Below are 25,021 nucleotides of genomic sequence, written 5' to 3'. Positions count from 1 at the left end.
TTATAGTTCCATTTTAAACTCATCAAAGTAGCCATGTGCTTTCCCACTCAGACTAATTTTCTTTTCAAGGACGCTGGAGCAAGTTCCTCAGCACCCTGTTTACTGGTCAGGGTATGTACCTTTCCATTATTTGCCGCGCCAAGGCAAGGCCTCCTCCCTGGGCTGCGGCAGGCTTTGGTTCAGACGTGTTGATTTAGGCAGCGGCCCCAGGGAGCGAGCGCAGTGCCTCTTCCAGCACAGCAAGCTCTTGCTCCTTTAATTTTTTTTTATTTGAGAGAAAGAGAGAGAGAAGAGAAACAACAATTTGTTTTTCCACTTATTGATACATTCATTGGTTGACTCCTGTATGTGCCCTAACCCGGGACTGAATCTTGGTGTAATGAGACAACGCTCAAACCAGCTGAGCTACCAGGCCAGGGTGCTCTTGGGGCTTAACAGTTTCTTTGGCCAGGAACACTCCTGCCCACTCCCTGCTGTCCCTTTGCCAGCTTAACCCCAGGGAGTCCTGCAGGTCTATGATTCTATGCCACACGCCCCAGGAGCCTTCCCTGACCCTCATATCTGGGTTAAGCACCCTTTTTATGTGCTGACTCTTTATTTTTAAATATACCTTTTTTATTGATTTCAGAGAGAGGAAAGGAGACAGAGAGAGAGAGAGAAACATCAATGATGAGAGAGTCACTGATCGAGCCCACAAACTGGGCTAGTGCCCTCACCAGGAATTGAATCCTGATTGCCTGGATCCTAGGTCAATGCTCAACCCCTGAGCCATGCCTGGCCCGGCTGACTCTTTAGTCCTGAGAGAATATGGCTGTCCCTGTCACATTCATTATATCCCCATGTTGCCCAGCACTTGGCACATGGAAGGGACTTGATAAAACTGCTGTAAAGAGTGAATGAATTCTGTGTCTTTGCATCTTACAGGGATTTAGGACTGGGGACCCATCTCCTATGCCACCTGTATTCTCTGCAGCCCGAGGTGAAGGCCTCTGCCCGAAGCACGTGCCCAACAGGAGTGTGCTGGGTGTTTCTGTCTGCTGGGGGTGGGGAAGCCGTGCTTCGAGGGGCCACAATGGTTAGGATGCCTCTTTCCTGTCCTCCCCACACAGGACAAAGGGCAGGATTGCCAGATAAAATACAGGACACTCAGATTTAAATTTCAGATAAATGACAAATACATTTTTAGTATATTACATGTAACATGTGGGGCATATTTACGCCAAAAAATATAAAATTTAAATTTAACTGGGCCTCCTGGATTTTTCCTTCTTTCTAAATTGCATAACCTTGGCAAGGGCAGATATGATTAGCCAGGTGCTGGGGGACCTGAGGTCCTGTTTACATGGTACATTCTGCTCACTGTCTTGCTCCTTCCTGCTCCCTAAATGCTTTGGCCAAAGAACAGGGTGAGTGCCAGGCATAGTTTCCCAGAGCTGTCACTAGTGCACTTATTCTGGGGTATCTCCTTGCATCTCAACCCAGACCTCAGCTACTGGACTGGGTGGGCAGGGAAGGTCTTTCTGAGGAGGGGATGTTCAGAGCTGAGATTTGAAGGAATGAGCCAAATGATGGGGTGGCGGGGGCATTCCAAAGGAGAGGTGGGGATGAACTTCGTGAGTCTGAAAACCTAAGGGCTAGTGTAGGTTTGTGAGTGTGTGAGGGGAGGAGTTTACTTAGAAAATGTCCTGGGCTACATCCTAGGTCCCCAAGAAGGGCCCTTGAGCTGCTCTCCTTGCCCAGCCCACCCCAGATGTAGGAGCTTCCAAGGCAGAAGCCTCAGCAGCATGGAGGGAGCAGGGAGGGAGAGTGAGTGTTTGCCATCCTGGGTTGGGGATTTTGGTAACAGGGGCAAGGCCACGGATCCTGGTGCTTGACTGCAGTTTGGTGGAATCACCTGCTCTTTGAAATGACTGGGTGGAGCCATGAGCCCTGAGAGCTAAGACGGCTGGCAGGGTGTGTTCTCCCTCCTAAAGGGGCTGCATGGCCGTGGGGGGTAGGGGGGTGGGGGAGGAAGGACCTAAAGGGCCCAATCCCACCTCAGCAGGAGCCTCTCTCCTGGCTCTGGAAGGGGCTGGGGGCACTCACATGGAGTTCCCAGGGAGCCTCTGCTCCTCTGCGCTCTGCCCACCCCAGAAATGGCTCAGCTCCACATTCAACTCACAAGGCATTGTTGCCTGCTGCTTGCCTGTTGGCACCCTAAGGAAGCTGTTTCTTAATTTAAAATGTCCATGAACTCCCTCCAACTGGAAAGCTACCCCAACAAAGTTTATGTTCATGGAGGGGTTAAGCTTGGTCCCTCTGAGGGAGGCAGCTGTGTTTGTGCTGTGAGCATCCTTGGGCGGTTTGCCATGTGCTTGAAAGTGTGTTCTCTCTTAAGGCCCGCTCTGGCCAGGGCCTTCCGGGAACCTTTGGCCAATGCCCATGGGAAGCCCACAGTGCTGGGGGCAGGTTGGGGAGGGGTGTCCCTTTGCTGAGGCTCATTTATGTGTTCAGGGAAGGAAACCCTATTTCCCTCTTACCCCCAGGCCCGTGGGGAGTCTTGCCAGGCATTCAACAAGAAAAGGCCTTTGTTCTGAGCTTGTAGGAAGTCTGTGCTGGACTTGTTATGTACTCACAGCATTTCCTGGAAAAGAACCTGGACCGGGGCTGCTGGCCCCTAACCTTGGCCTGAGCCCCTCCTCTCTAGGCTTTCATGAGAGGCTGGTAAGGACTGATTTGTACCCTTAGGCTGGTTGGCCTGGGGGTTGGGTAGTCTAGTCTGTCTCAGGCAAAGGCCCCTGGCTTGGGGAGAGGGGAAAACGTTATCTCGTGTGTGTGTGTGTGTGTGTGTGTGTGTGTGTGTGCACGCGCGCCAGGGAACGGGGGGTGCCCAGCTTTCCTGTAGTGACATCTCCTTTCTCCAGGCTGCGACGCGGGCCAAGGCCCGGGCCGTGTCTGACACCTAGTGGCCACCTGCCACCGGGGCGGGGCGGGGCGAGGAGGGAGCCGAGGCGGGGGAGGAGGGAGGGAGGAAACCTGGGAGCGCGGAGACCCGGAGGCCCGGAGGCCAGGCCGAGGCGGCCGCGCTGCTGGCCCGCACCCCCCTCCCCACGCCTGGGCCCCGCCCATCCCCCAGCCTGGCCCACAGCCGGGGAGTCGGGTCAGGGTCAGGTCCCCACGCGCCCCCGAACGTACAAGACCCCGCGAGCCAGGTCGCGAGGCCCGGATTTGAAAGGTTACCCGCGCTGGGGTCCGGAGGCCGGGTCACGTGGTCGCCTCCTCGGTTCTCCCCCCCCCCCCCCCAGCGCCCTGTGCCGCAGCCCCTGCCTCGTCCAGGTTTGGACCCGGATGTGACACGACCCTGTCCCGAGATTGGGGGACCCTTGGGGGCCACGCCCTGCCCGGAGGGCGGGGATGCGCCGGGGCCCCCCCGCGACCCCGGGCTTGACCTCAGTCGCGCTGTCTGCGGCGCGGCCAACCCGCCGCTGTCACCGCCCGGTCGCCATGGAGACGCCGTGGCACCGAGGGCGGCGCGACTCGCGGAACCGGCAGAGCGGCCGGGGCGCGGCGCCGGGAGCTCGTGGTCTGGTGGGCGGCGCGGCCGGGACGAGCTCGGGGCGCTGCGCCGGGCCAGGTAGGCGGCCCGGGTCGGTGGGGGAGCGGGGCGCGGCGCGGAGCGGGGGAGGGGGCGTGTGCGGCGGGGGGGGAGGGAGGGACCCGGGGCCCAGGTGTGCGCTCGGGTGCCGGGGTGAGGGAGGGACGCCGGGCCCAGGTGTGCGCTGGGGTGGCCGGGTGGGGGAGGGACGCCGGGCCCAGGTGTGCGCTCGGGTGCCGGGGTGAGGGAGGGACGCCGGGCCCAGGTGTGCGCTCGGGTGCCGGGGTGAGGGAGGGACGCCGGGCCCAGGTGTGCGCTGGGGTGGCCGGGTGGGGGAGGGACCCCGGGCCCAGGTGTGCGCTCGGGTGGCCGGGTGGGGGAGGGACGCCGGGCCCAGGTGTGCGTTCGGGTGGCCGGGTGGGGGAGGGACCCCGGGCCCAGGTGTGCGTTCGGGTGGCCGGGTGGGGGAGGGACGCCGGGCCCAGGTGTGCGCTCGGGTGGCCGGGTGGGGGAGGGACGCCGGGCCCAGGCGCCGGGACCGCGCCCGGGGAACGGGCCAGGCTCCCGGAGCCGCAGCGAGCCTTTCTCTGCCTCACCTGCCGCCACACCTGTCTCTCACGTCGCCCGCTTCCCCAGCTCGGCTAACACCTGGCCAGGCCCGAGGTTAAAGAGCTTGTCCGGCTCCTTCCTGAGCGGCCAGCCTTCGGCCCGGGACTTCCTCTGTGCGGAGTCTGCGGGAGTTAGAATGGAAGGGCAGGTGACCCGAGGTTTGTCTATGGGCCTGTGGCTAATATTTTGCCATGCTCCATGGCCAGGGTAGAAAGACGGTGTAAGCCAGGGAGAAGTGAATCAACCACCATTTGCCACGACTGGTCTTTTGAAACCTGAAACCGAATTGGTGCCTCCCACACAGCCTGTCTTTCCCCTGGTGCAGGGCTTATGTGTCTAGACCCCTTCCTTGCTTTTCTCTAACCTCCTCAGCTTCTTGGTGTAAAAGTAGGAGTTACTCACTTGGGAAATCCTGACTTTGCTGGGCCCTGAACTGTGGGTGCGAGGGTGCAGAACTGAGCTACATCTTGGACACCCCAGGGGATGGCAGGGCCACCCCCCACCCCCAGCTCCGCTTGCCCTTTCCCCCCCAGGCACCACCAGAGAGAGATCCATGTGGACCCTGGAGTCCGACAGGTCCTCAGAGGCTGGCACCCCTCTCAAGACCTTCCCCTACTGGTTGCCCCTCTCCTCTCATTCATTCTACCTTGGTGGCCTTTGAGGATTTTCTAAGACTTATTAAATGAAACTCCATCTCAGGACCCTCAATTCTGTTCCTGTATTTTCAGAGTAAAAAAAAAAAAAAAAGCTTTGCCACCTTCTTGCAGATACCTTGCTTTCTCTTGTGAAACTGGATTGAGGCAACTTGTAAATATCAAGGTGAGCCCCATACAGAGAAGGGGCCACTACAACCTCATCCCCATGTAGGAGGAGCTTCTGGAACCCAGAGTGGAACCACCCTCCTTGTCCCTCTGCTTCCCTGCCCTGCCACCTTCCCTTGGCAGGCAGAGCTTGGGATGGTTTGGCAGTAGAAGGCGTTGATGGAGCAGTCACCCCAGATCGAGGGGGTTCTCCTCAGTGGAGAGCTGATGATGGACAGAGGGGAATATGGATTTATTAGAGGGGGTCTTGCTGTCCGCTGCCACTGGCTCTCTGTAGCCCCAAACTTCGTGTGTCAACAGCTTTTGATATGTGACCCTATTAAGACCAGACAGTTTTTGTTAGATTGCTATGGACGGAATGCCTACTGTGTGGCAGGCACTGTGCTGGGCACGGGTACAGACAGAGTCCACTTAATCTTCGCTTCAGTCAAGTGTGTTTCAGTATCCTCCTGCCTTATGGGTGAGGAAGCTGCCTCAGAGCCTTGCTTGCCTGGAGCACAGTCAGAAACGGCCGGCCGGCTCCGGCTCTGAAATCACGTGTCTGACCAGGGCTGCCCTGTGACTTGCATGGCCCCTGGGCACTTTTGCCTTCGTGGACCTCTTCCTCCATAAAAATGACAATAAATATGATATTTTATGACTGTGTTGGTCTAAAGACAAATATAATCTAGGCTGGATTAAAAATTAAAACGTTTTCTTCAACCCCCCAATTTTATTTTTTCTCCTGATTTTAACAGAAATTGAAACTTTTTTAGGGGGGAGCCCTACAAGTAATGGGAGCCCTGGCACTAGTCTCCTATACCTAATGGAGAACTGGGCTCAGTGTCTGCCTTCCAGCTCTGCCTTCTTCCTGGGGCTACTGGGATGTAGGGTAGTAAGAAAGTGCCCTGCCTAGCAGCTCAGTCCTCATTTTTGCCTCTTTCAGCATATTCTAGGACATTCTAGGGCAATTGGGCTTCCCCCCCCCCCTTACCCATCAAGAAAGGATCTAGCCCCACCCCCAACACAATCTATTCTAACTCAATTAAACTCCTGCTGTTGATAAGGAGGGCAGTAGCCAAGCTGTAGGACTTGTGCAGTGTCTGGTCCCCACAATGAGATTAGGCCCGATGATCTTTTAATGAAACAGTGAGCATGGAGAGGGAGCGTGATGCCCAGCACGTTCCAGCCCTGCGGGTGGCTCTTGTCCCTGTTGATTTCATTAAGTGGAGTCTGACTCTGGTGGGTGTGGGAGGGGAGGAGTGACTGTTTCAGGAGCTGCCAGAGATCTGTCACCCATAACTTGTGCTTGGATAGAGGAAGGACAGTGGCCATATGAGGTGCCACATGAGCCCCCTCTGGTTTCAAGACTTGTCTCCTGGGCAAAGGGAACTTTTGGGATGGAGAGTGTCTGCCTTCAGGCCCTTGAAGCTGCTGTCCATATTTCCACCCTGGGAACACAGGAGGCCCAAGAATGGCCAGAGTTCTGGGGGGTCAACCCAGTTAGGAAGGAAGGGCAAGAGAGTGTTCTTGCTGTCCAGACTGGGCAGTGAAAGAGCAGGAGCCTAAGACATTTGCTTACTAGGGAGCGCATCTCAAATGACTTCAAGGTTTCAAATGCAGACGTGTTTGTGGGTAGGTTGGGTTCCACCTAGCCTCATTGAAATGTCTCCTCTGATGCCCCAGCATCAGAAGCAGCCCCTCCTTCAGCAAAGATTAGTTGACAGTTTTGTTGAACCAAATAAATAAAGGGGAAATGCCGTTGCTGAAGGAATCTTTCAACTCACTGTCTATAAAGCACAGGACAACTTGTTACCTGTCTTTTTCGTAAATCCGGATTTTCATGCTTAGATCTTACTGTGAGGTCACCTGTAGGTGGCAAGGCACAGGCCTGCCAGAGCTAAGGCTGGTCTTGCTTGGTATGAGTTTTCCTGACACCCCTCCTACCTGGGCTTAGAATCACACTCAAATTGGAAGGGGGCGGGGGATACAGCATGGGCCTCCATAATTCCAAAGGTCATTCTTTATCTCTGGCTTCCTCCTGGATGCCTAGTTACCAGGGGCCCATGTGGACCAGGAGGGCATTTGACGTGAAGATCTTGCCCTCCTGTCTTACCCTTCTGCTCCCGCCCTGCAGCATTCTTCCAAGAGAGCCCACAGGGGACACCAGTGCTCATGTGATGTGGGTGTAAACTGCCTTGGGAGCATGGCTCCCCCAGGCATGAGGACGACACGGGAGGACTGGCGTGGGAGGGGAAAGACTGCCTTGGAGCCCTGCTTCAAAGCACCTTCCTTGGCAAGCACCCATTCAGATCCGGGATGAAAGCACACAGCTCTATCCTAGTGACTGGGCATTGGAATGAGCAAAGTCACACCACAAACAGAAAATCAACCCAAGGAGGGAGGTGCTCTCCCCTGTGTATAGTGGGAGGTGCTCTTGGAGGCCTGAGTTTAACCCGTGGCTTGAATTCTTACCGCCCTTCACTTTAAAATCTGTACCTGCCCTGCAACTTATCCTCGAGCACCTTGAAGGCAGGGACTCACCCTTACGGTTCCAGCCTCTAGCAGTGTGTCTGGCATATGGGAAGTGCTCAACGAACAATGGAGCTGAGCAGCTACTGCTGCTGCTAATTTTGGGCATGTCATTTATCTTTTTTGAGCCCCAATTTCACCCCTCAAATTGGGATAATACTATTATCATAGTGTTACTTCAAAGATTAAATGGGAAGATGGGGGAGGTGCTGAGGACAGAGTAGTGGTTCCCTAGTCAGGAAGTCCCATCCTCCCCGTAAACACAAGCACGCATCTCCCCTCCACCAGCACCTCCACTCCACTCTCATTTCTGCCTGTCTCATGCCTGTCTCCTTAGGAAACCAGTTGGTCGAGAATAAAACTGGCTCTGACTAGCCCCACCACTGAGTGGCTCTGAGGTCCTGGGGCGACAGTCCCTTGCCACCCTGAGTTCCCACTCTGTCCTTGCTATTCATCCCACTTGGCCGGAAGAAGTGGCAGGCCCATGAGGCAGAGCAGGTCCCTGCTGCCCTTCCTAATTCAGAGCTAATCAGATTCTGACAGCCCCGGGCTCTCTGGGGGTGAATCTAATAAAGGAGAGGACAGCATTTCTCTTCAGTACGTTTTCCCATTGGAGTCGTGCAAGGCATCAGATCCCCGAGGACAGGGAAGAGTGACGTCCTCCCTGCCTTCCCGAGCTCACGGGGGTTCAGCAGAGAGGCCCGCAGGAGCACATAGGGCAGGACACCAACAAGGGTAAGCGAGCTCCAGGCCAGCCTTGGGGACATGGAGGGGACAGTGATGAATGCAATGCCTATTTCAGGTCATAGGGGAGGGTGGGCTGGGGAAGTGGAGGAGGGGCAGGGGAATAAGGTGGCTGGAATAACACAGGTTGTGTTGTTAGAGCCGGGACCACTGACAGTCTCCCGAGTGGACTTGGGCTGCAGGTGGACACCGACCGAGCGAGGATCATGTGTGGAGCTGGCATTTCACTGGCTGGGAGTGAGCTGCTGTTTGTGTGCTGGGTCGGACAGACTGCAGAGGGTAGAGAGATGGGGCAGAAGCTCTGTGCCCTGGCTTGGGTGGTGACAGTGAAGATGGCCAGGATGGCAAGAGGCCTGGGGGAGAACCCTCAGGACTCGGTGGCCTGACTGCGCTGGGACTAGGAGAAGAACAGTGCACTGGCCACTTGGCAGGTCAGGAAAGGAGTGTGACTTCGGATGGGCTGAGTTTGAAGTGTTTGAGGCTGTCCAGGTAGAGAGGTTAGTGGACAGTGAGAAATGGGGTTTGATTTTGGGGGGCAGGACAAAACTGGCACTAGGTTTAGGAGTCACCAGTGTAGAGATGACAAATAAGGACAGAGGCAAGAGTTCCAGACGGGGGCTGGCTGTCGGCCAGGGCTTCCTGCCCACCATGGGAGTGTTTCTGAAAGATGATTTCATGGGATGTACCAAAAATCTATAAAAGACCCCAGCCCTTGCCTCAGGATCCCATTTCTCCAGTCAGGAATTCATTAGGCAGGTGTGCAAAGATGATCACGTAGTGTCTATTTAGTGAAACGCCGGGGCCCAGCTCAGTCTCCCTAGTGAACAGATGTGCACAATCTCTCATTAAGTTAAAAAAGCAGGTCAGCCCTGGCTGGGCGCTCGGTTGGTAGGAGCATCATCCCCTGCACCAAAAGGCCGTGGATTCCATCCCCAGTCGGGGTTCATGTGGGAGGCAGCCGATCTATGCTCCTCTCTCATATCGATGGCTCTCTCTCTCCCTCCCTCTCTCTCTGAGATCAATAAAAGCGTGTCCTCAGGTGAGGATTTAAAAAAAAAAAGCCGGTTAGGAATTGGTGTGATCTTTTTTCTATAAAACGAATCTAGAAGGATGTAAATCAAAATGCTGATTTTTTTGTAGTTTTCTTCTTGCTTATCTGTATTTTACTATAGGAGTGTGAATTATTATACCCCCTCCCCTTTTAATGGCAGAGTTGGCAACAGTTGTCAGCATGGCAGAGAAGTGGGGTGAAGACAGCCCAGTCATCAGGAGGACAAGGCTGGGCCGACTGGGAACTAGTCTTTAGCAGGAAGGATAGAGAGAGTGCTTGGTTAGAGGGGTGACCCCTAGATTTGTCTCTGCTTAGCTGTCACCCTCTGCTAAAAATGAAGGAGAAGCAGGATGTTTTCCCTGCTGCTGGGAGAGGCCAGGCCAGTGGGGACAGGCCAGTGGGGACATGGGCAGCCGTCTAGGGAGGGGAAGCTGAGTGCTCTGCCCTGTGCCAGCACCTTGGTAAAGTGAGCGGATGCCGTGCTGTTCATCACCTCCCTCTCCCCTCCCATCTCCGGGGTGTACAGGCCAGGCTGGGCCCAGTGTCAGGAGAACCAGCAGATTCTGGTGAAGAGCTGGCACGAGGCCATCATGACCCGGGTGAGGCTGTGGAAACACAGGGACGGGGGGGACTAGGTAGAGGAGCCAGGAAACACCCCCTTGAGGCCCCCAGAGCAAGGCTTTCCCCACCCCCGAGCTGCCGTTTCCCTGTCTGAAATGGAGACAGTGACACACCTACTCTCTTACTGGATGCTATGAGTTCAGTGATGTGCATGGAACACCCGTGAGTTCTGACAGTGGGCCTCACCTCCCAGGTCTCTCATTTCTGGGGCCTTCAGTTTTGGAAACCTTACCTGAGGGAGGAGTGCAGGTCCACCATGCCCTAGGTGGGAGGGGGAAGAGGCGGGAAGGGAGAAAGGCTGCTGGCTGCTCCTGTCCCCCAGGCCCACCAGGCATAGGGGTCTGAGCACTTTTCCGGGGCTGTGGCCTGGCCTGGGGGTGGGCAAGATGATGCACCTGGAAGAAAAAGACATGACTAACCCTGTACCTTTAAGGGATTTGCTCACTTCTTTGTATTTCCCCTGTGAACCCCACCTGAGAAAACCCTGGACCTCAGGAAGCAAAGTAAAGCACAGGATGGGGCCCTCCTGCTCTCCCCAGAATTTGTAGGACCTTTACTTGCACCATCTTTGCATGTGGAACTCGGGCATCTCCAAGTAGGGCAGCCAGGTGGAGAGGGAGGTGGCAGGGGCGGGCCTTGGGGGACCTTGGCTATGTCATTTGGAGGTTGTGGGTGACCCCTCTGACCTCTTGTCTTCCCTGCAGCCAACGCCTCAGCATGGAGAGCCGCGCCAGCCCCAGCCCCAGCTTGGGAGGGCTGCCCTGCTGCGTGGCTTTCTCCCAGCTGCTGGGCCTGACTGTGGTGGCTGTGACTGGGGCCTGGCTCGGTCTGTACCGGGGAGGCATTGCCTGGGAGAGCGCCCTGCAGTTTAACGTGCACTCCCTCTGCATGGTCATAGGCCTGGTCTTCCTGCAGGGAGATGGTGAGTCCTGAGCTCCCTGGAGCACCTCCTGAAAGAAGTGTTCTGTGACCCGATCACCCCTGAGGTCTCTTGCTGTTAGAGCTAAGATTCTAGAAAAGACAGTCAAAGAAGGAAGTTGGCTTGGAGCCTGGGGACACTGGGAATCCAAACAGGCTCCCTGATGTTGGTGGTTGGCACCTTCTTTCCAACTTGTCCCAGCTCTTTCACCTCCTGCTTCAATAAGGAGCACCCAAGGTTGTGTGTGCTTCACAGAGAGGAGGCCCAGCTGTTGGTTGGGTGGGGCACACATGGTCTGAGGGCCCCGGCTGGTCCCTGGGGGACCAGGACAAGCCTTTGACCCAGATCACCTCCCAGCCGAGGTGTGTCTCCTGCTGCCCTGGCAGGGAGGCCTGGCGCTCGGTGAGAGGGCCCTCTCCCTTTCTCACTCCGTAGCCCTGCTGGTTTACCGCGTCTTCAGGAACGAGGCCAAGCGCACAACCAAAGTCCTGCATGGGCTGCTGCATGGCTTCGCCTTCATCATCGCGCTGGTGGGTGAGTTCCTGGCACAGCCTTCTCTCCCCGCCTTCCAGGCATCCCGGTGGGGACACTGGGTGCTGGGACCGAGCCCAGAAGTCCCAGCTAGTTAGGTTTCTCTTGGCTCACCTCCCTCACTCCCTCCCCCATCAGCCTGTCCTCACTTGGCCCCTGTCTCTGGTCCAGGCCTGGTGGCGGTGTTTGACTACCACCGGAAGAAGGGCTACACTGACCTGTACAGCTTGCACAGCTGGTGTGGCATCCTGGTCTTCACTCTCTACTTTGTGCAGGTGATCTTTCAGCCCCACAGATGAGGGGGAGGCAGGGGGCAGGGGGTGGGGGTGAGTGCCGGGGGGAAGCCAGGGGTAGGGAGGGCAGAGGAGAGAGGAGGAAGGGGCTAAAATAGCGCATGTGCCACAGAAGGACCCATTTTCCAGGGTGTGTGCCCACAGGTGAAAGAGGTTCTTAGCACAGCTGGATGCTGCTTTCAGATTCTGAGGGGTACAAGCCAGGATTTCATAGGCGAGGGGGCCTTAGATCCCGGCGCCCTTCTAGCTGACACCCACACAATTTGGCCACAGGCCTGGGCTTCCAAGGGGACAGGAATGATGAAGGAGACCAGGCCTCAGGCCAGGACCTTTCCCATAAGTGCCTAGTGCTACTCCCCCGCCTCTACCCACCACTCCTAAGGTGGAGGAAACCAGCGGGTGGGTGGAGGGGTTTGCAGCCGGCTCAGGTGTCCCCAGATTGGTCTGAAAATGGCCAGCTCAGGCCCCACCTCACCTTTCCTTCTAGTGGCTGGTGGGCTTCAGCTTCTTCCTGTTCCCTGGAGCTTCATTTTCTCTGCGGAGCCGCTATCGCCCTCAGCACATCTTCTTTGGCGCCTCCATCTTCCTCCTCTCTGTGGGCACAGCCCTGCTGGGCCTGAAGGAGGCACTGCTGTTTAAACTTGGGTGAGTGTCCGGCCCCCCTGGACCCCTCACAGTGGTTTTCTCTCTGGGTGGGGGTTGGAAGGGCTGGGGTTGGACCCAGGCATCTTTCTGGCTCAGGTGTGAAAGGCATGTGGCCAAATGGTGACCCCGTGGGTGACTTCCCCCTTCTACCTGACCCTGCAGGGCCAAGTACAGCACGTTCGAGCCCGAGGGTGTCCTGGCCAACGTGCTGGGCCTGTTGCTGGCTGGCTTCGCGCTGGTCGTGCTCTATATCTTGACCCGGGCAGACTGGAAGCGGCCCCCCCAGGCCGAAGAACAAGCGCTCTCCATGGACTTCAAGACGCTGACGGAGGGCGACAGCCCCGGCTCCCAGTGACAGGCTCTCTGGTCCTGCGGGGATGGAGGGGCTTGGCTGTGGGGCTTCCTCAGGTTCGGTTCTGACAGGTGTCTCTGTATAGCCTCGAGGCTGCCTTCAGGATTCCTGGCTCCTGGGATGCTGGGGGAGGGGGTGAGGAGTGTAGGGACAGTGTGCCTCTTGGAGCAATGATTTCTGGGGTGTAGGGCTTGGCTGCCTCTGCTTCCCCCTCCTTGCTGCTGCTTTAGTGTCTTGTTAGTCATGCGCAGACCCTGCCCCTGTTGTCCCCATCGCCCCCTCAAATGGAGCTTAGGGTAGGTGTTTGGGTGGTCAGGCCTGGTTGCTGAAGCTCAGGCCCTTAAAGGAGACGGAGAGCGGCTCCCCCACTCTAGGCCAAGTCCTAGGGTTGTGGGAGAAACCTGGGCCTCAGCGACAGGCCTGGCAAAGCCAGGGCTTGCTTTGTGTAACTGAATTCAAACTAGGAGTCCCGCTAGCCTGGGTGACACGTGGTCTGAATGGGTCTGGCCCTTGGCAGAGGAGCAAGTGATATTATGTGTAAACTATGTTGGTGTTCAGAGTGGGACCCCCCTGGAGAGGGGAGGGACTGGCCCCTGGGAAGCTCCAGAGATGTGGCTTTGGCCCAACTGTGCACTTGAGCCTTCCCTTTCTTTAACTCCTTAGCCCCAGAATGGCTTTGCTGGGAGAGGGGATGGGATACAGGACTTCAGACAGACCTACCCCTTGGCAGCTGAGGGCAGCTGAGGAGGGAAGAGGAAGGAGATGCCCCCTGCGTAGGCTGTTGGGTGGGGCTTACCTTGCAGCTCAGCCTGTAGCTCCCATTGTCCCCGTCCTCACGAGCCAGCTCTGACCAGAGGCTGAGGGCACCTTTTTTATAAAAAAGGAAAAGCTGCTACTCCTGTCCCCTTTCCCCTTCGATGGGGAAGATGGGGGCTGCCTGCTTCTGTTAGGACAGCCTCACCTGCCCTTACCTTCCAGGCCCATCTCTGCAGGAAGCTGGGGCCGAGTCGGAATCACATTAATCCCCGACCTCATATGTGTGTTATGTTGTTCGCTGAGTCACTGCTTGGCGTCAGTTTAGAAATAACGTGATTAGAACATGGATCTTGTGCTTCTTGGACTTGGCGAGTGCTCTCTCCTTGTTTTGTTCATTTTCTGGGCTTTGAGGAGCATGACACAGTTTGAGACAGACACAGTTTACTTAAATGAAGAAATTAATAACATTTCCAAATCTATCGTGTTGTTTTTTTAATGGTTGCCTTCTTCACAGCTACATGCTGCCTTAGAGAAAGGGGCTAGTCTCCTGTACTGCTCAGATTTCTAATACTCTGCGTTTGCCGTGGGTCCTGCTTCAGCAATTCCACTTCTCAGCAGGTGGCTGTGGTCCAGTGGCTTCCCCTGCAGGGCTGCCCAGGCCCATCCCCTCCCATCTCCCCAGCAGCTTGCCTGGATGAGGGTGTTGGCCCGTTTAGATTGGGCGCTCTGCAGGGGGTGGGGTGGGCGTCATCAATTCTTTCATCACCTGGCACACGCTTGTGTCATCAAATGTTTACATGTAAGAAAACTCCACCTTAGACAAATTACCAAAGGAAATTGTATCTCCCCTGCACTAATGCTATACAGAGAAACAGAACTTCGGATTTGCAAGAAAAGTCTGTAAACCAGTCTGTTTGCCAAAGTGTATTTTGGGTGATTAAGGAGCCAAAAAACCCCCGAAAGCTGATCCATGGTGGTTTATATTATCTTGCCTGTGGCCTGTCTTTTGTGAAATACAATGTAGTGTTGATGCAACAGGTGATTTAATAAATGTCTACAGCAGATGTCTCACCTTTTACCGTCATTTATTGTGACAATAGAAGGAGCCAGTGCTTTTAGCAGAGTGAGGTACATGAAGGTAGTTCTGTGGGGGTGGAGAGAAATAGAATATCCCCAGGCTGGGCACAGAGGGTAAGAGACTAGTGATATCGATCAGCACAGGCTCTGAAACAGCCTATAACTGTCCGGTCTCTGGACCGGTGGGGAGGCTCTTCCACGTGGTTAGAGAAACCCTTTTCTCACCCCCAAGAGAATGGCCTGGACGGTGAAGCTGTAGGGCCTTGGCAAGAAGTTTCTCCCAGTATTTCATTAACCATTTGCTTCTTAAAATATGTCTCTTTTATTCCTTAAGAGGAGGAGCAAACTTTGAGAACAAGCCGAGGTTCCACTTGAGATCCATTCGTAAGGTTCAGCAGATGTGTTTATGGGAACGCTGGGAGGGATCTCACCGGACACACCCTGTGCTCCTGAAAAGCACTGCACTTAAAATGACTCCAAAACTTAGCCAGGGGGCCCACTCTTTACCGGGATCCTACAGCAAATCCTCCGATTCGGTAAAGAATCTTCCTAACATTTCCTTTATTTCAGTGTGGTGTCTGGTTTCTAACATGAGCCAGAGCTGGAGAGGTCTTTGCTTTATGCATCTATAGAGTCTTTCTCCTGAATAGAGGCTTCTATGTGGATCTTCATTTGCTCAAAAGCGTGCAAATCACGGTGCTCAACACATCACAGCTAATCTCAGTCAAGGTCAGGGCCACTGGCTCTCTGGGCGAGGGCAGGGCACCTTGACTGTGAGTGTGCCGTCCCCCTCTGACCTTTGTGAGAGCCTCTGAGTCTTAAGGGTTTCTGTGTCTGTGAACATTCAAACGATCCTGGACAGGATGACGCATCTCCCTCCAGAGTGTTACTCCTGCACCTTCTCACGGGGTTTGGAACCCCTAGAGGTGCCAATGTGATTCATCTTGACCTTGGCTCAGTTGTTTCTCCAAAGGAGCATGAAGTAGCATTTTCCAAGCTTCCGTCTTGACCCGCTGCCTGCTCCTTCGCTATTGTTCAGGTTGGTTGCTCCTCTTGGTTAGCCCTTCTGAGGAGGGGGCAGCACAGCACAGGGGAAACCGCAGGCAGGTCTGATTCAGTCCCACCCTTGCCCGAGTCAAGCAATACAAGCTCTTGGGATCCACTTCCTTATTTGCGTTTTGGAGAGAATGATGCCATCTGTCAGAGGTTATGTGAGGAAAAAATTAGAGACCACATGCCAAGTCCCTACCACAGTGTCAGGGACATAACGGGCATCTTGAGAACAGCTCATCAGAATGGACTCGGAGCACTCTCTCTTCTGTAGGACCTACTTCCCTTTTTATCCTGGGGCCTTCCAGACACAATACACTTGCGATGAATGCCCCATCCTTGTTCCTGGAAACAGAAGGACTGTTTCCAAATTTCTCCAGACTCCTCCAGCTTCCATTTTTAAAGCTGAAAGAGGATGACCGCCGCCCCTCAGTCTGTGCCTGTGGAAGGGGGTCTGGTTACCTCTTGCCCGAGCTCAGCAGCACAACAGTGCATGGAGCCACAAGGAGGTGAAGGGCGCCTGCCAGGGAATGGAAATAACTAGGGGAATACGGCCTGATGGGGGACTTCTAGGACACCACAACGAACTTGTTTTGCTGTTTGCCACTGCTATTTTTTTAGTCAGGTTCAGGGAAAATTCCTTTCTAAGAATTAGCTTTTTAGGAATCACTACCTTTCATCTTTCTTCCAATGCCCCAGGAATCCCTAAAAATCACTTTTGGGGGGCGGGGTGTCAATCACTTACCCATTTTTGATTTTTAATGAGCTAACAGGAGCTGCCAGGGAATGGTTTTCAGATAAAGCACGTGATTCCTTCTGGAGTCCTCTCCTCTTCAAACAGCTCTGGTGTCCAGGCTGGGAGGGCTGTGCTACCTGGAGTGCTGCTGCTTCCAGCTTTGGTCGTTTGGGGTGTGTGTGGGGGGGGATGGATGTGGTTACCCAGCAGGCATGTTTGTTCAGCACAATCTGGAGTCTACAGGAAGTGGTCTCCTTCCTTGCTTGTCCCTGAAGTAAACAGAGGTAGCAGCTAGGCAGGAAAGGTGGCAGGATTCAGTGCTGGACACTTTAAACAAGATATCGAGTCTCCAGCCAGTTTCAGGAAATCTGTACTCTCCCTTCACAATGCAGCTGCCTAGCTCTCTACATGGCAGGGCTGGAATTTCCGGCCAGATCTCTGAAGGAAATATAAAGCAGTGGGCTTCCAGCACTGACCGTTAGCCTCGGGAACTACAGCTAGGGCTGCCCCCCACTCTTGGGCATACAATCTCTAAACCCAACAGCTCTGGCAGTCCACCTCAGCCTTGGGTTGTGCTATGGAAGCTGGACTGGGTGCAGCTTCTGCTACTCAAATGAAACTAGAGGTCAGTACACCCTTGGTGTGGCTGGAGACAAACTCTTCCAGTGAAGAAAATGCCTCCCTTTCTCAACTGCAGTGAGCCTCGCTGATAGGCCTTCAGGCTTTCATGTCCGTAGTTCTCAAGTGCCTATGACAGTGTCCAGCTCTGAGGAGGTGCTCAATCACTTCAATGAGTGAACAAAGCCTGAAGGGGTGAGTCTGTATGTCCCACAAGAGACCAACCAAATCATCATGTATTTGGCCTTCACCTTAACCTGCCAAAGTCATCCTCGGGGTGCTTCCTCGGCACCGTAGCCCTCAGTGAGGGTTAGCAAGAGCCAGCTCCCTGGAGAGGTATTGTAACGGAAGGAGAAAGCACCACAACGCCATGTTTTTCCAAGTGTTACCCATTTATAAATAAGTACATTTGCTTTCATACATACAGTTCATTTTACAGATGGCGATCTGTATACATGGGCAGGAAAATGCATTCACTTAACTTTTCACATCTATCTCACACAGCTCACATGTACAGACAATATAACTGCTCAAGCAAGTACAGCAAAGGAAAATGCCTTTCCTTATACACAGGGGGCTAGATGCCTCTGTTGGGTGTGGGGCATCCCCACAGCACGAGTTCACAACTGTGTGGTGTTCAATATATCAGGATCGAGAACAAACATGCACTGGATAATATACTGTACAGAGAGTCCTTTACATCTGAGTATAGAAAACCTAAAGGAAAACCAAGTGCATTAAAGCTTTTTCCAGCAAGTGTCTTGAAAGGACAGCAAAGAGGAAGAATCAAAATCATATTAGTACAAATCACTCTTTAATTGTAGACTGTACATGTCTGTACTAATTAAAATCATCCTGGATTTGGAGGAGACAGAACAGAGACAAAGATGCTGTGCTATATGGAAGGGAGGCCATGCCTGAGAACGGCACCTGCCCTGAGCCTGACGAGGAACCGGCCCCACTCAGCAGGAATCAGCCGAAGGAAAAACAAGACAAAATGAAGAAACCACCGGAACAGGAGGTGTAACTTACAGACTTCCAAAATAACCGCCAATGAAGTGGAGATCTGGAGCCAGCATGTCTAACTTTTTTTTTCCAGTTTAGTTGGTACACAATAAGGCAGGTACGTTCAAGTACTGAGTTTTCCAGAATTGATTCTCTGTCTGGTCCCGGGGGGCAGAAGGGATTGAGTCTAGTCCCCCTAATGAGGTGTTCTGGCTAATGATTAGGCAAAAGAAAAATCCAGCTGGCAAGTGCTAGAGAAACAAAGCAACTAGGCTCCTTCCTTTCCACAGAGTAGGTCTGTCTGAAAAAACACAAGTGATGCTGGGCTGCATCTATACGCATCCAGCTAAAACCTGACAGGTCAGCTTAGTGGAGAGATCAGAGTCAGCAGGAAAAATGAGATGATATGGGTGAGGAAACATGAAAGTAACACTTGATTTTTGGTGTCCAATTATGCGTTCATTTGGTACTGACTTTCAAAGCTCTGACTGTGGCCATCACGTGGCCACAAGCATCTCAGGGTGGTTCAGCTGCTGTGAGGCATTGGACACCGAAATGCAGGTTACCAACACTTCAGCCCTTGAGTGGTCTGTGATAAAAGGAGTTGATGAAGACCCAGTGGTGATTCAAGTAGCTCTGCACATGGCTCCACCAGCCCCGTTGTGCTTGTGTCCAGGCTCCCAGCCAGCCACCTTCTTGGGAGCAGCCAGAGCTGAGTTCAAGGCATTGCATGGTGAAGGTTCCATGACACGTCTTTGTAGGTAGCTCTTACCCTAAGCCCTTTGTTCACTGTTAGTCATGGTGGATGGTCAGTGGGATTCCTAAAGGAAAAGGAGAAAAAGCCACACCTCCCACAGCACACAACGGGGCAGCCCAGGGACAGACAGGCAGGGCCGGGGAGGCTGGGACAGGGGTAGGTACATCCTGACCCCCCCCCCCCCAGGAAGCCTGTTCCATTTTGTAGCAGATTCAGAGACCACCTGGTTTTGTCCAAGGCATTTCTGCAGTAGAAAAATAACTATCTTTGAATCAAACCATCCACTGTGACCCCTCTGGAGTTATAAAAATTGGAGGCGAAGAGGAAGGGAGACGGGTGCTCATGGGGAAGAAAGGGTCCTGTGTACCCATCCACCCACCAGAGCAAGGGAGTTCTAGTCGGCCTCCTCCCAGCCCCTGCCTGGCTGGAGGTCCAAAGAGCTCATCCTCACAACTGGCACAGATGTGTGAAGACCCCATTCCAGACCTTTGCGCTCTCCTTCCTGAACCCTCAGAACCTAGGGCCTGCCTGCTGCCCTGGAAGCAGCCCTTCAAGAGGAGATCCTGCCCTTCTTTGCTACCAGACAAGCCTGGTGCAGAGCCACAGTGACACCTAGTGGTAAAGTGTGGTGAAGCAAGTTGACGTCCACAGAACCCAATGTCTATGACTAAAATCTAAGGAAAATACTTAAGGATATTAAATTAGATACTGATTAATTTTTCTATTGGGTACATCTCTGGAATACAAAAATACCAATATTTAGAGAGGGATTCATAAACTACTATACAATATAAGGACTGAGAATACCTTTCTCTAAGCTGTTCTGTTTACGATAATTTAGGAAAAGTGTCTAGTAATCCAGGCTTAACGAAATCAGCAAAGTTGTATCTCTGGATGATGACCTGGGGTACTGTACACGATTCTAATTCATGGAATTTTCCTGAGCCTTCGAGTTTAAGTTAAACACATCTAAAGAGAGGGCACATGGGAGAGCAAGAAGGGCTTGTGCTCTATTAACTAGGGACTTTTAATAGTGCACGTCTGCAACCTGGACGAGATACAACAGCAGATACAAAATGGTCTCCATTTTGTCCATGCCAAATTCTCATGTTACACAGGTTTTCCCTTTACTTTGTAAATAAACATTAATTTTTAATTGTTAATTGTGTGCCTTACTGATCCAGTAAATAAAGTAACCATGTCTCAGGAGTCCCTAAGAGCATTGCTGGAAAAGCACTTTAAAATCACTGCAAATATTTTTTGTATTTAAAAATTCTTACTCTTTTGATGCTTATATACAAGTTATTTCTTGTGCTATAAATGTTGTGATCCACTGCTTGATTTCTTTTTCTTGAAAAATACACTAAAAGACAAGAGCGGTTTTGCTATTTTCTAATGAAGACATTACTCACACTTAAATATCCAGTATTAATTACAAATTCAAACAGTAAAGTGCACCCATTTATAGACATGATGTGATGAAAACCCATTAGTGCAAGAATTCTGGGTGAACGGAACGTACAATTTGGTGAAAAACCTATAAGCTGAAGTTTGCCACCACCGTCTCCATTCCAGGGTGATGTGAATTGGGTGAGAGGAACTTACTGGTTTCATATGAAAAATTTCCCCTCACCTGAAGCCAGACATCGATTCAGCAAATGCTGCGGGGAGAGGGGCAACTCTAAGGTACAGTACTAAGGTCATCCCATGGCAGTGGAGTAGCAAAACAGGGCACAGGCAGTCTGCTTACCAGGAAGAACTCTCCAATAGGTCCAGTTGGCATTTTGTAGTCAAGAACTGGCGCCCAGTAGTGATATTCACTCCCTCTTCCAATGGCTAAAAAGAAATGCATTCTGACAGTCAACACTGGTGTTCTGGCCAATAAGGCATAGACCCTAAAATCTCCTGTTTATCCTGGAAAACCGAGAGACCCTGGGGAGAAGTGGCATAAGTGGCATATTTATAAAACCACAGGACCTGTTCACCCACCTAGACAGGTGAGTACAGGTGTTATGTGTTGTGTTCCAAATAAGCAGGGGCACTTTTCTAATAGACACTGAGAAATTTTTCAAAATGTAGCAGCAGCTCCTCAGCGAGAGGTGATTAAAAAGGGGTAAGATGCAAAAAGCCCAATAGGATTAAAACCTGGACAAAGAGGGAGTGAGAGGCTGCCGGGCTCCCAGCTGCAGGCTGTGCTGATGTGTACATTTCATCTTCTTGAGAGACACTGATGCCTGCTCTGCTCTAGTTGAGCAGACAGTCCTGCAGCATCAGAGTGGGAAGAGTCTGGGTCTTGAATTAGCCCAGCTGTTCGCTTCTAGCACAGGGACAAGTCCTGGCCTATTTCAGGCTTGGGGGTGGAGGGGTCCACCTATTTGGCAGAATCTAAACTAGTAAAGAAGTGTTTCTGGTCTCAACTTCATGCTCCCCATGTTTGAGTGATGCTTTCAGAGGACACTTACTATTGCAAACTAGTCTGACCCCATCTGGATTTTTATTCAGGAAACTGCCCTTCCTGTAGCCCTTTATGATGAGCAGAGTGATTTCTAACAACAGAGAACGAATTCTCCTGTTGAGTTTGAGTTGTTTAGTATGTTAAACTTGAATAACTGATAAGCACTGAGTACCAGGCCTGTGCTAAGGCTTTGGCTTTCAGTGTTCTCGCCACCCATCCTGTGCTGGCCTCAGTCACTCAGAGGACAGCTTATCAAGCAACCATGAGACACTTGTGTGGAGGGTGCCTGGATCAGAAGACCTGCTATCTCATGTGCCTCATGCAGGCTGAAAGGGGGCCTTCTTCACCCTGAGACACTCTACAGTGCCCGGTTTTCAAATATCATTCCCTAAGCACTCCTACCTAAAAAAAAAAAAAAAAGAAATAATAATGAAACTATGGATTTCAAAATGGAATTAGACAATATCTGGCACGGCCTGCAATGGCCCTGGGTGCAAACTCTGGGAATAAGTCTTTCAGTCCCATGAGAATTCAATGTCCTTCTCAAAGGAACAATTTCTTCACTAAATACTATCTGGGTTTTAAAAGAGGGCCAGTAGAGAAAAGTCTAGCTCCAGGTGAAGATCCACCTAACAGAATTATTGCAAGGGCCAATCTTCAGAAGAGTTTACTTTTTGTGGAACATGATGCTCAGTGGCACATCAGGATCTAAAAGGGAGATTTCTCCAAAGATTTTCTACAGCCTTTTAGTGAGAATCCAGAGCAGTCTTTCCTTCTCTCTTTCTTTTTATGTACTTATTTATTCCCTCCCTCACCCATGGAAAATCAGTAGTTTTTAATGGTTAATTGTTGGCTAAACATCTAAAGAATAATTTTCAGTGAATTACTTAAAAATATCCATGATTCTCGTCCAATTTTCTTGGCTGACCAAAATATTTAAAAGGCTGGCTTTTAAAATGTTCCTAAAAATGCTTCTTGGACAATCAATGTAGTGGCATCTCAAATAATTACATTGTTTTTTTTCTCTTCCAATTAAACAGACTTATTTCTTCTCTTTCTCCTTGATCCTTTTACCCCCACAGGAAGACCAGCAAAAGTCTAAATGAACATTCAAGACCTGGCGACTGCAGGGAGCTGGCAGTCCAGGGAGGAGATCATGGCACAAGAATGTACTGGGGCTGGCTATTTGGATAACACTGGATAAGAACGCCAAGGTGAAGGGGCATCACACTCTTTCTAAAGTTCCTAGAAGAAAACGGACAAAAACATCTTATTTTTGTAAAAAAGGAGAAAGACATTTACACAAGAACATCAGTGAAAGCGATTGTCTCCTGGAAAAAGCTGACCAGTGTGTCTGATCTCCCTGGGTTAAAGCACACGGCGCAACAATCTCCTCGATGGTGTCTGAAGAGAGGGAGAGAGCATGTGGCTGGGGCACAGACAAGAGAAACTGAAGTCCTGGCTCACGAAGGCCAGCTTCCCAGTTGGCTGCATGCAAAGGATTTCAGCATGTGGGCTGCCACCTCTGAACACCACACAGAAACTACATGAGAAATTAAGCTAGGGAACTACCTCAAATGTGGAAACCAAGCCTGAAAATGTGCAGTGAAAACATATGGGTCTCACTCCAACAAACGTCTTTTAAACATTAGACTCCACAAATGGTCTCTTTGGTTTGATAGGGGATGTCTGCCCTTGTCGAGAGTCCCGGGATAACTGCCGGTACAGGTTGTCCTGGTATGCCTGAGCCACAGGGAGGGTCCGAGCCACCTTCACATCGGGGTATGAGGAGGCCTGGCTGACTCTCTCTAAGAGGTCTCCGCGGGACCCATTTGCCAGCATCCCATGGGGGCTGTAATAATCGTCCTCCAGTAAATGGCCATTCTGTGCATTGTTGGTTTTGTTATAAAAGGCAATGTTGCTGATGGATGATGGTGGGCTGAAGGACTCAGGCTGAGGCAAGTTGCCTGGAGACGTGGGGCTGAGAACGGTATCCACTGATGACACTGCCCAGGTCCGATTCTGCTGGTGGAGGTGGGGGTACTGTTGAGTCCGGGCCGTTTTATCTATGATCCCCATGAATGGTGTGGTCCTGGATCGGGTGGGCTCACTGGGGTAACCTCCCTGAGTGGGAGACACTGGAGACAGCTCATCACATGACCTATCATATGCCGGTTTTAGTGGGATCTCCATCTGTTGAATCGAGGATGATGGCCGGAAGGTAGGAGTTAGGTTGGAGGTGGATGAGATACTATTGCTAGATGGAGAGAAGCGAAGGCCTACGCTCTGGGAGTGCAGCAGTGGCCTGGGAGTTGGAGGATGGGGCTTGATTTCATTAGGGTTGACACCAATAGGTCTTCTGATTAGATGGGACACATCAGGGGAACCTAGTTGGCTAGAGGAACGTTCCAGATCTAGTTTTGAGTGACAGACTGGGTAATAGGATGCGGACTGGCTACGTCCAATCTGTGGTGTCTGGCTGTATCTCATGCCACCTCGATACGCTGAGGAAGGTCGCTGGGGAAGGTCTTCTTTGGTCAGCCCTCCATGCTGACAGATGGCGCCTGCGCTCAGACTGGCCTGGACATGCTGCACAGGCCTCCCATCCCCCACAATCCCCCCAATTGACCCTTGATAAACCAACCGGCTCTGACTTACTCCTATGTCTCCTTGTGAAGACTGGTATTTACTAGCCATTGAGTGGGCTACTTGACCATAGGCCCCTGTGGAGATGACAGTGCTTGAATGAACAGCAGAGCTAGGCTGGTTGCTTCTCACAATCTGGGCCTTAGCAGGCTGTAGCCTGAGCCCTTGCTGGGGAACTGCCACAGGAAGCTGGGGCATCTGGTAGGGCCGCTGGGCCATTTTGGATAATGGAGATTTTGGTCTGCCAGGAAGCTGACTAACATTTGTTTCTTGCTGATAGCGCACGGGTGAGCCAGACTGGGCTCTATAGACACTCATGCTTTCAGCTGGAGGGCTGGCCCGATACTGAGGGCCTCTACGGAGAGGGGAAGGGGGAGGGCTTGGGTATTCTTTGCCCTGCCCTCCCACAGGAGGAGGGCTAAAGCGGTAAGATCCACCCTGATGAGCTGGGGAAGTGTGTGGTGGACTAGGCCTGTAATGAGAGTTCTGGTGAGTTGGAGAAAGAGCAGGTGAGGTGGACTGATAGCTCTGTCTAGTGGGAGAACCTACAGAACTATTGGACCTGAAGTCAAAAACCTGGTGAGAGCCAAGCGGTGAGCTAGAGATGTAAGCAGAGTCCCTATGGGCTGGAGAGGAGGGTGGGCTCTGGATGATTGGGAGCCCCTGGCTGGGCCGTGCTTCTGTCTGGAGGCCGATGGAAACATTCTCAACATCCTGTTCCAGGTACTCTTCCTCGAATATGTCTTGCACAGAGTATATATCTTCATGCTGTGGTTCAGGTTCTGTTTCTTCCGGTAGCTGCTGCTGAGGTGGCTGTGGTGGCTGCTGCTGCTGCTGCTGCATCTGTCTACACTCCTCTTCCACTCGCATCAGAAGTCTCTGGATCTCACGGTTGTTTGGACACAGCTTGATGGCCTCGTTCAGGTCCTCTAAGGCTGCTGCAAACTGTCTGCTTGACAAAATGTAAACAAAGGAACTGGAGTTATTCTGAATCAACAGGAATCACCCAGAGCTGAGAACATAGTCGCTATTTCAGAGAACTGTGGTAGCATCTGTGGGAGTTGGGGGTTTTTGGTTTCGTTTGATTTATAAGGAAGGAAACAGGTAGGCTGTCATTCTAGAAGAGTCCAGAATGATTCCCTAACCTGTTCTGCCTCCATCTTCCTTCTGGCCTCTCTGGGGTTAGTGGAGAAATGTCCCCATTCTGTCAGTCCAGCCAGGCCCTTCAGGAAGATTCTCTTAGTGACCAA

General features: G+C 52.4%; 2 protein-coding genes across 7 annotated transcripts in view; one reads left to right on the top strand and one right to left on the bottom strand.

The window, feature by feature from the left end:
- The first annotated feature begins 3,352 nt into the window (after nt 1-3,352).
- On the top strand, nt 3,353-14,491 carry CYB561 (cytochrome b561). The gene is made up of 6 exons (XM_087826285.1): nt 3,353-3,613; nt 10,636-10,853; nt 11,286-11,384; nt 11,553-11,656; nt 12,162-12,319; nt 12,482-14,491. Exons 2-6 carry the CDS (start codon nt 10,649-10,651, stop codon nt 12,672-12,674), a joined length of 759 nt encoding a protein of 252 aa, XP_087682411.1. The 5' UTR covers nt 3,353-3,613; nt 10,636-10,648; the 3' UTR covers nt 12,675-14,491.
- Nucleotides 14,492-17,281: 2,790 nt separating this feature from the next.
- Nucleotides 17,282-25,021, bottom strand: part of TANC2 (tetratricopeptide repeat, ankyrin repeat and coiled-coil containing 2) — a 205,023-nt gene continuing 197,283 nt past the window's right edge. For all 6 annotated transcript variants that reach the window (XM_087826279.1, XM_087826280.1, XM_087826281.1 and 3 more), the window contains one exon: nt 17,282-24,720. In XM_087826279.1, coding sequence (XP_087682405.1) covers nt 22,767-24,720 — 1,954 coding nt within the window. In that variant the 3' untranslated portion in view covers nt 17,282-22,766. The remainder of the gene's footprint in view (nt 24,721-25,021) is intronic.

This window comes from Miniopterus natalensis, chromosome 17, assembly GCF_054644295.1.
Source record: "Miniopterus natalensis isolate mMinNat1 chromosome 17, mMinNat1.hap1, whole genome shotgun sequence".
Classification (NCBI taxonomy): domain Eukaryota; kingdom Metazoa; phylum Chordata; class Mammalia; order Chiroptera; family Miniopteridae; genus Miniopterus; species Miniopterus natalensis.
This window is presented reverse-complemented; position numbering and strand designations above follow the sequence as displayed.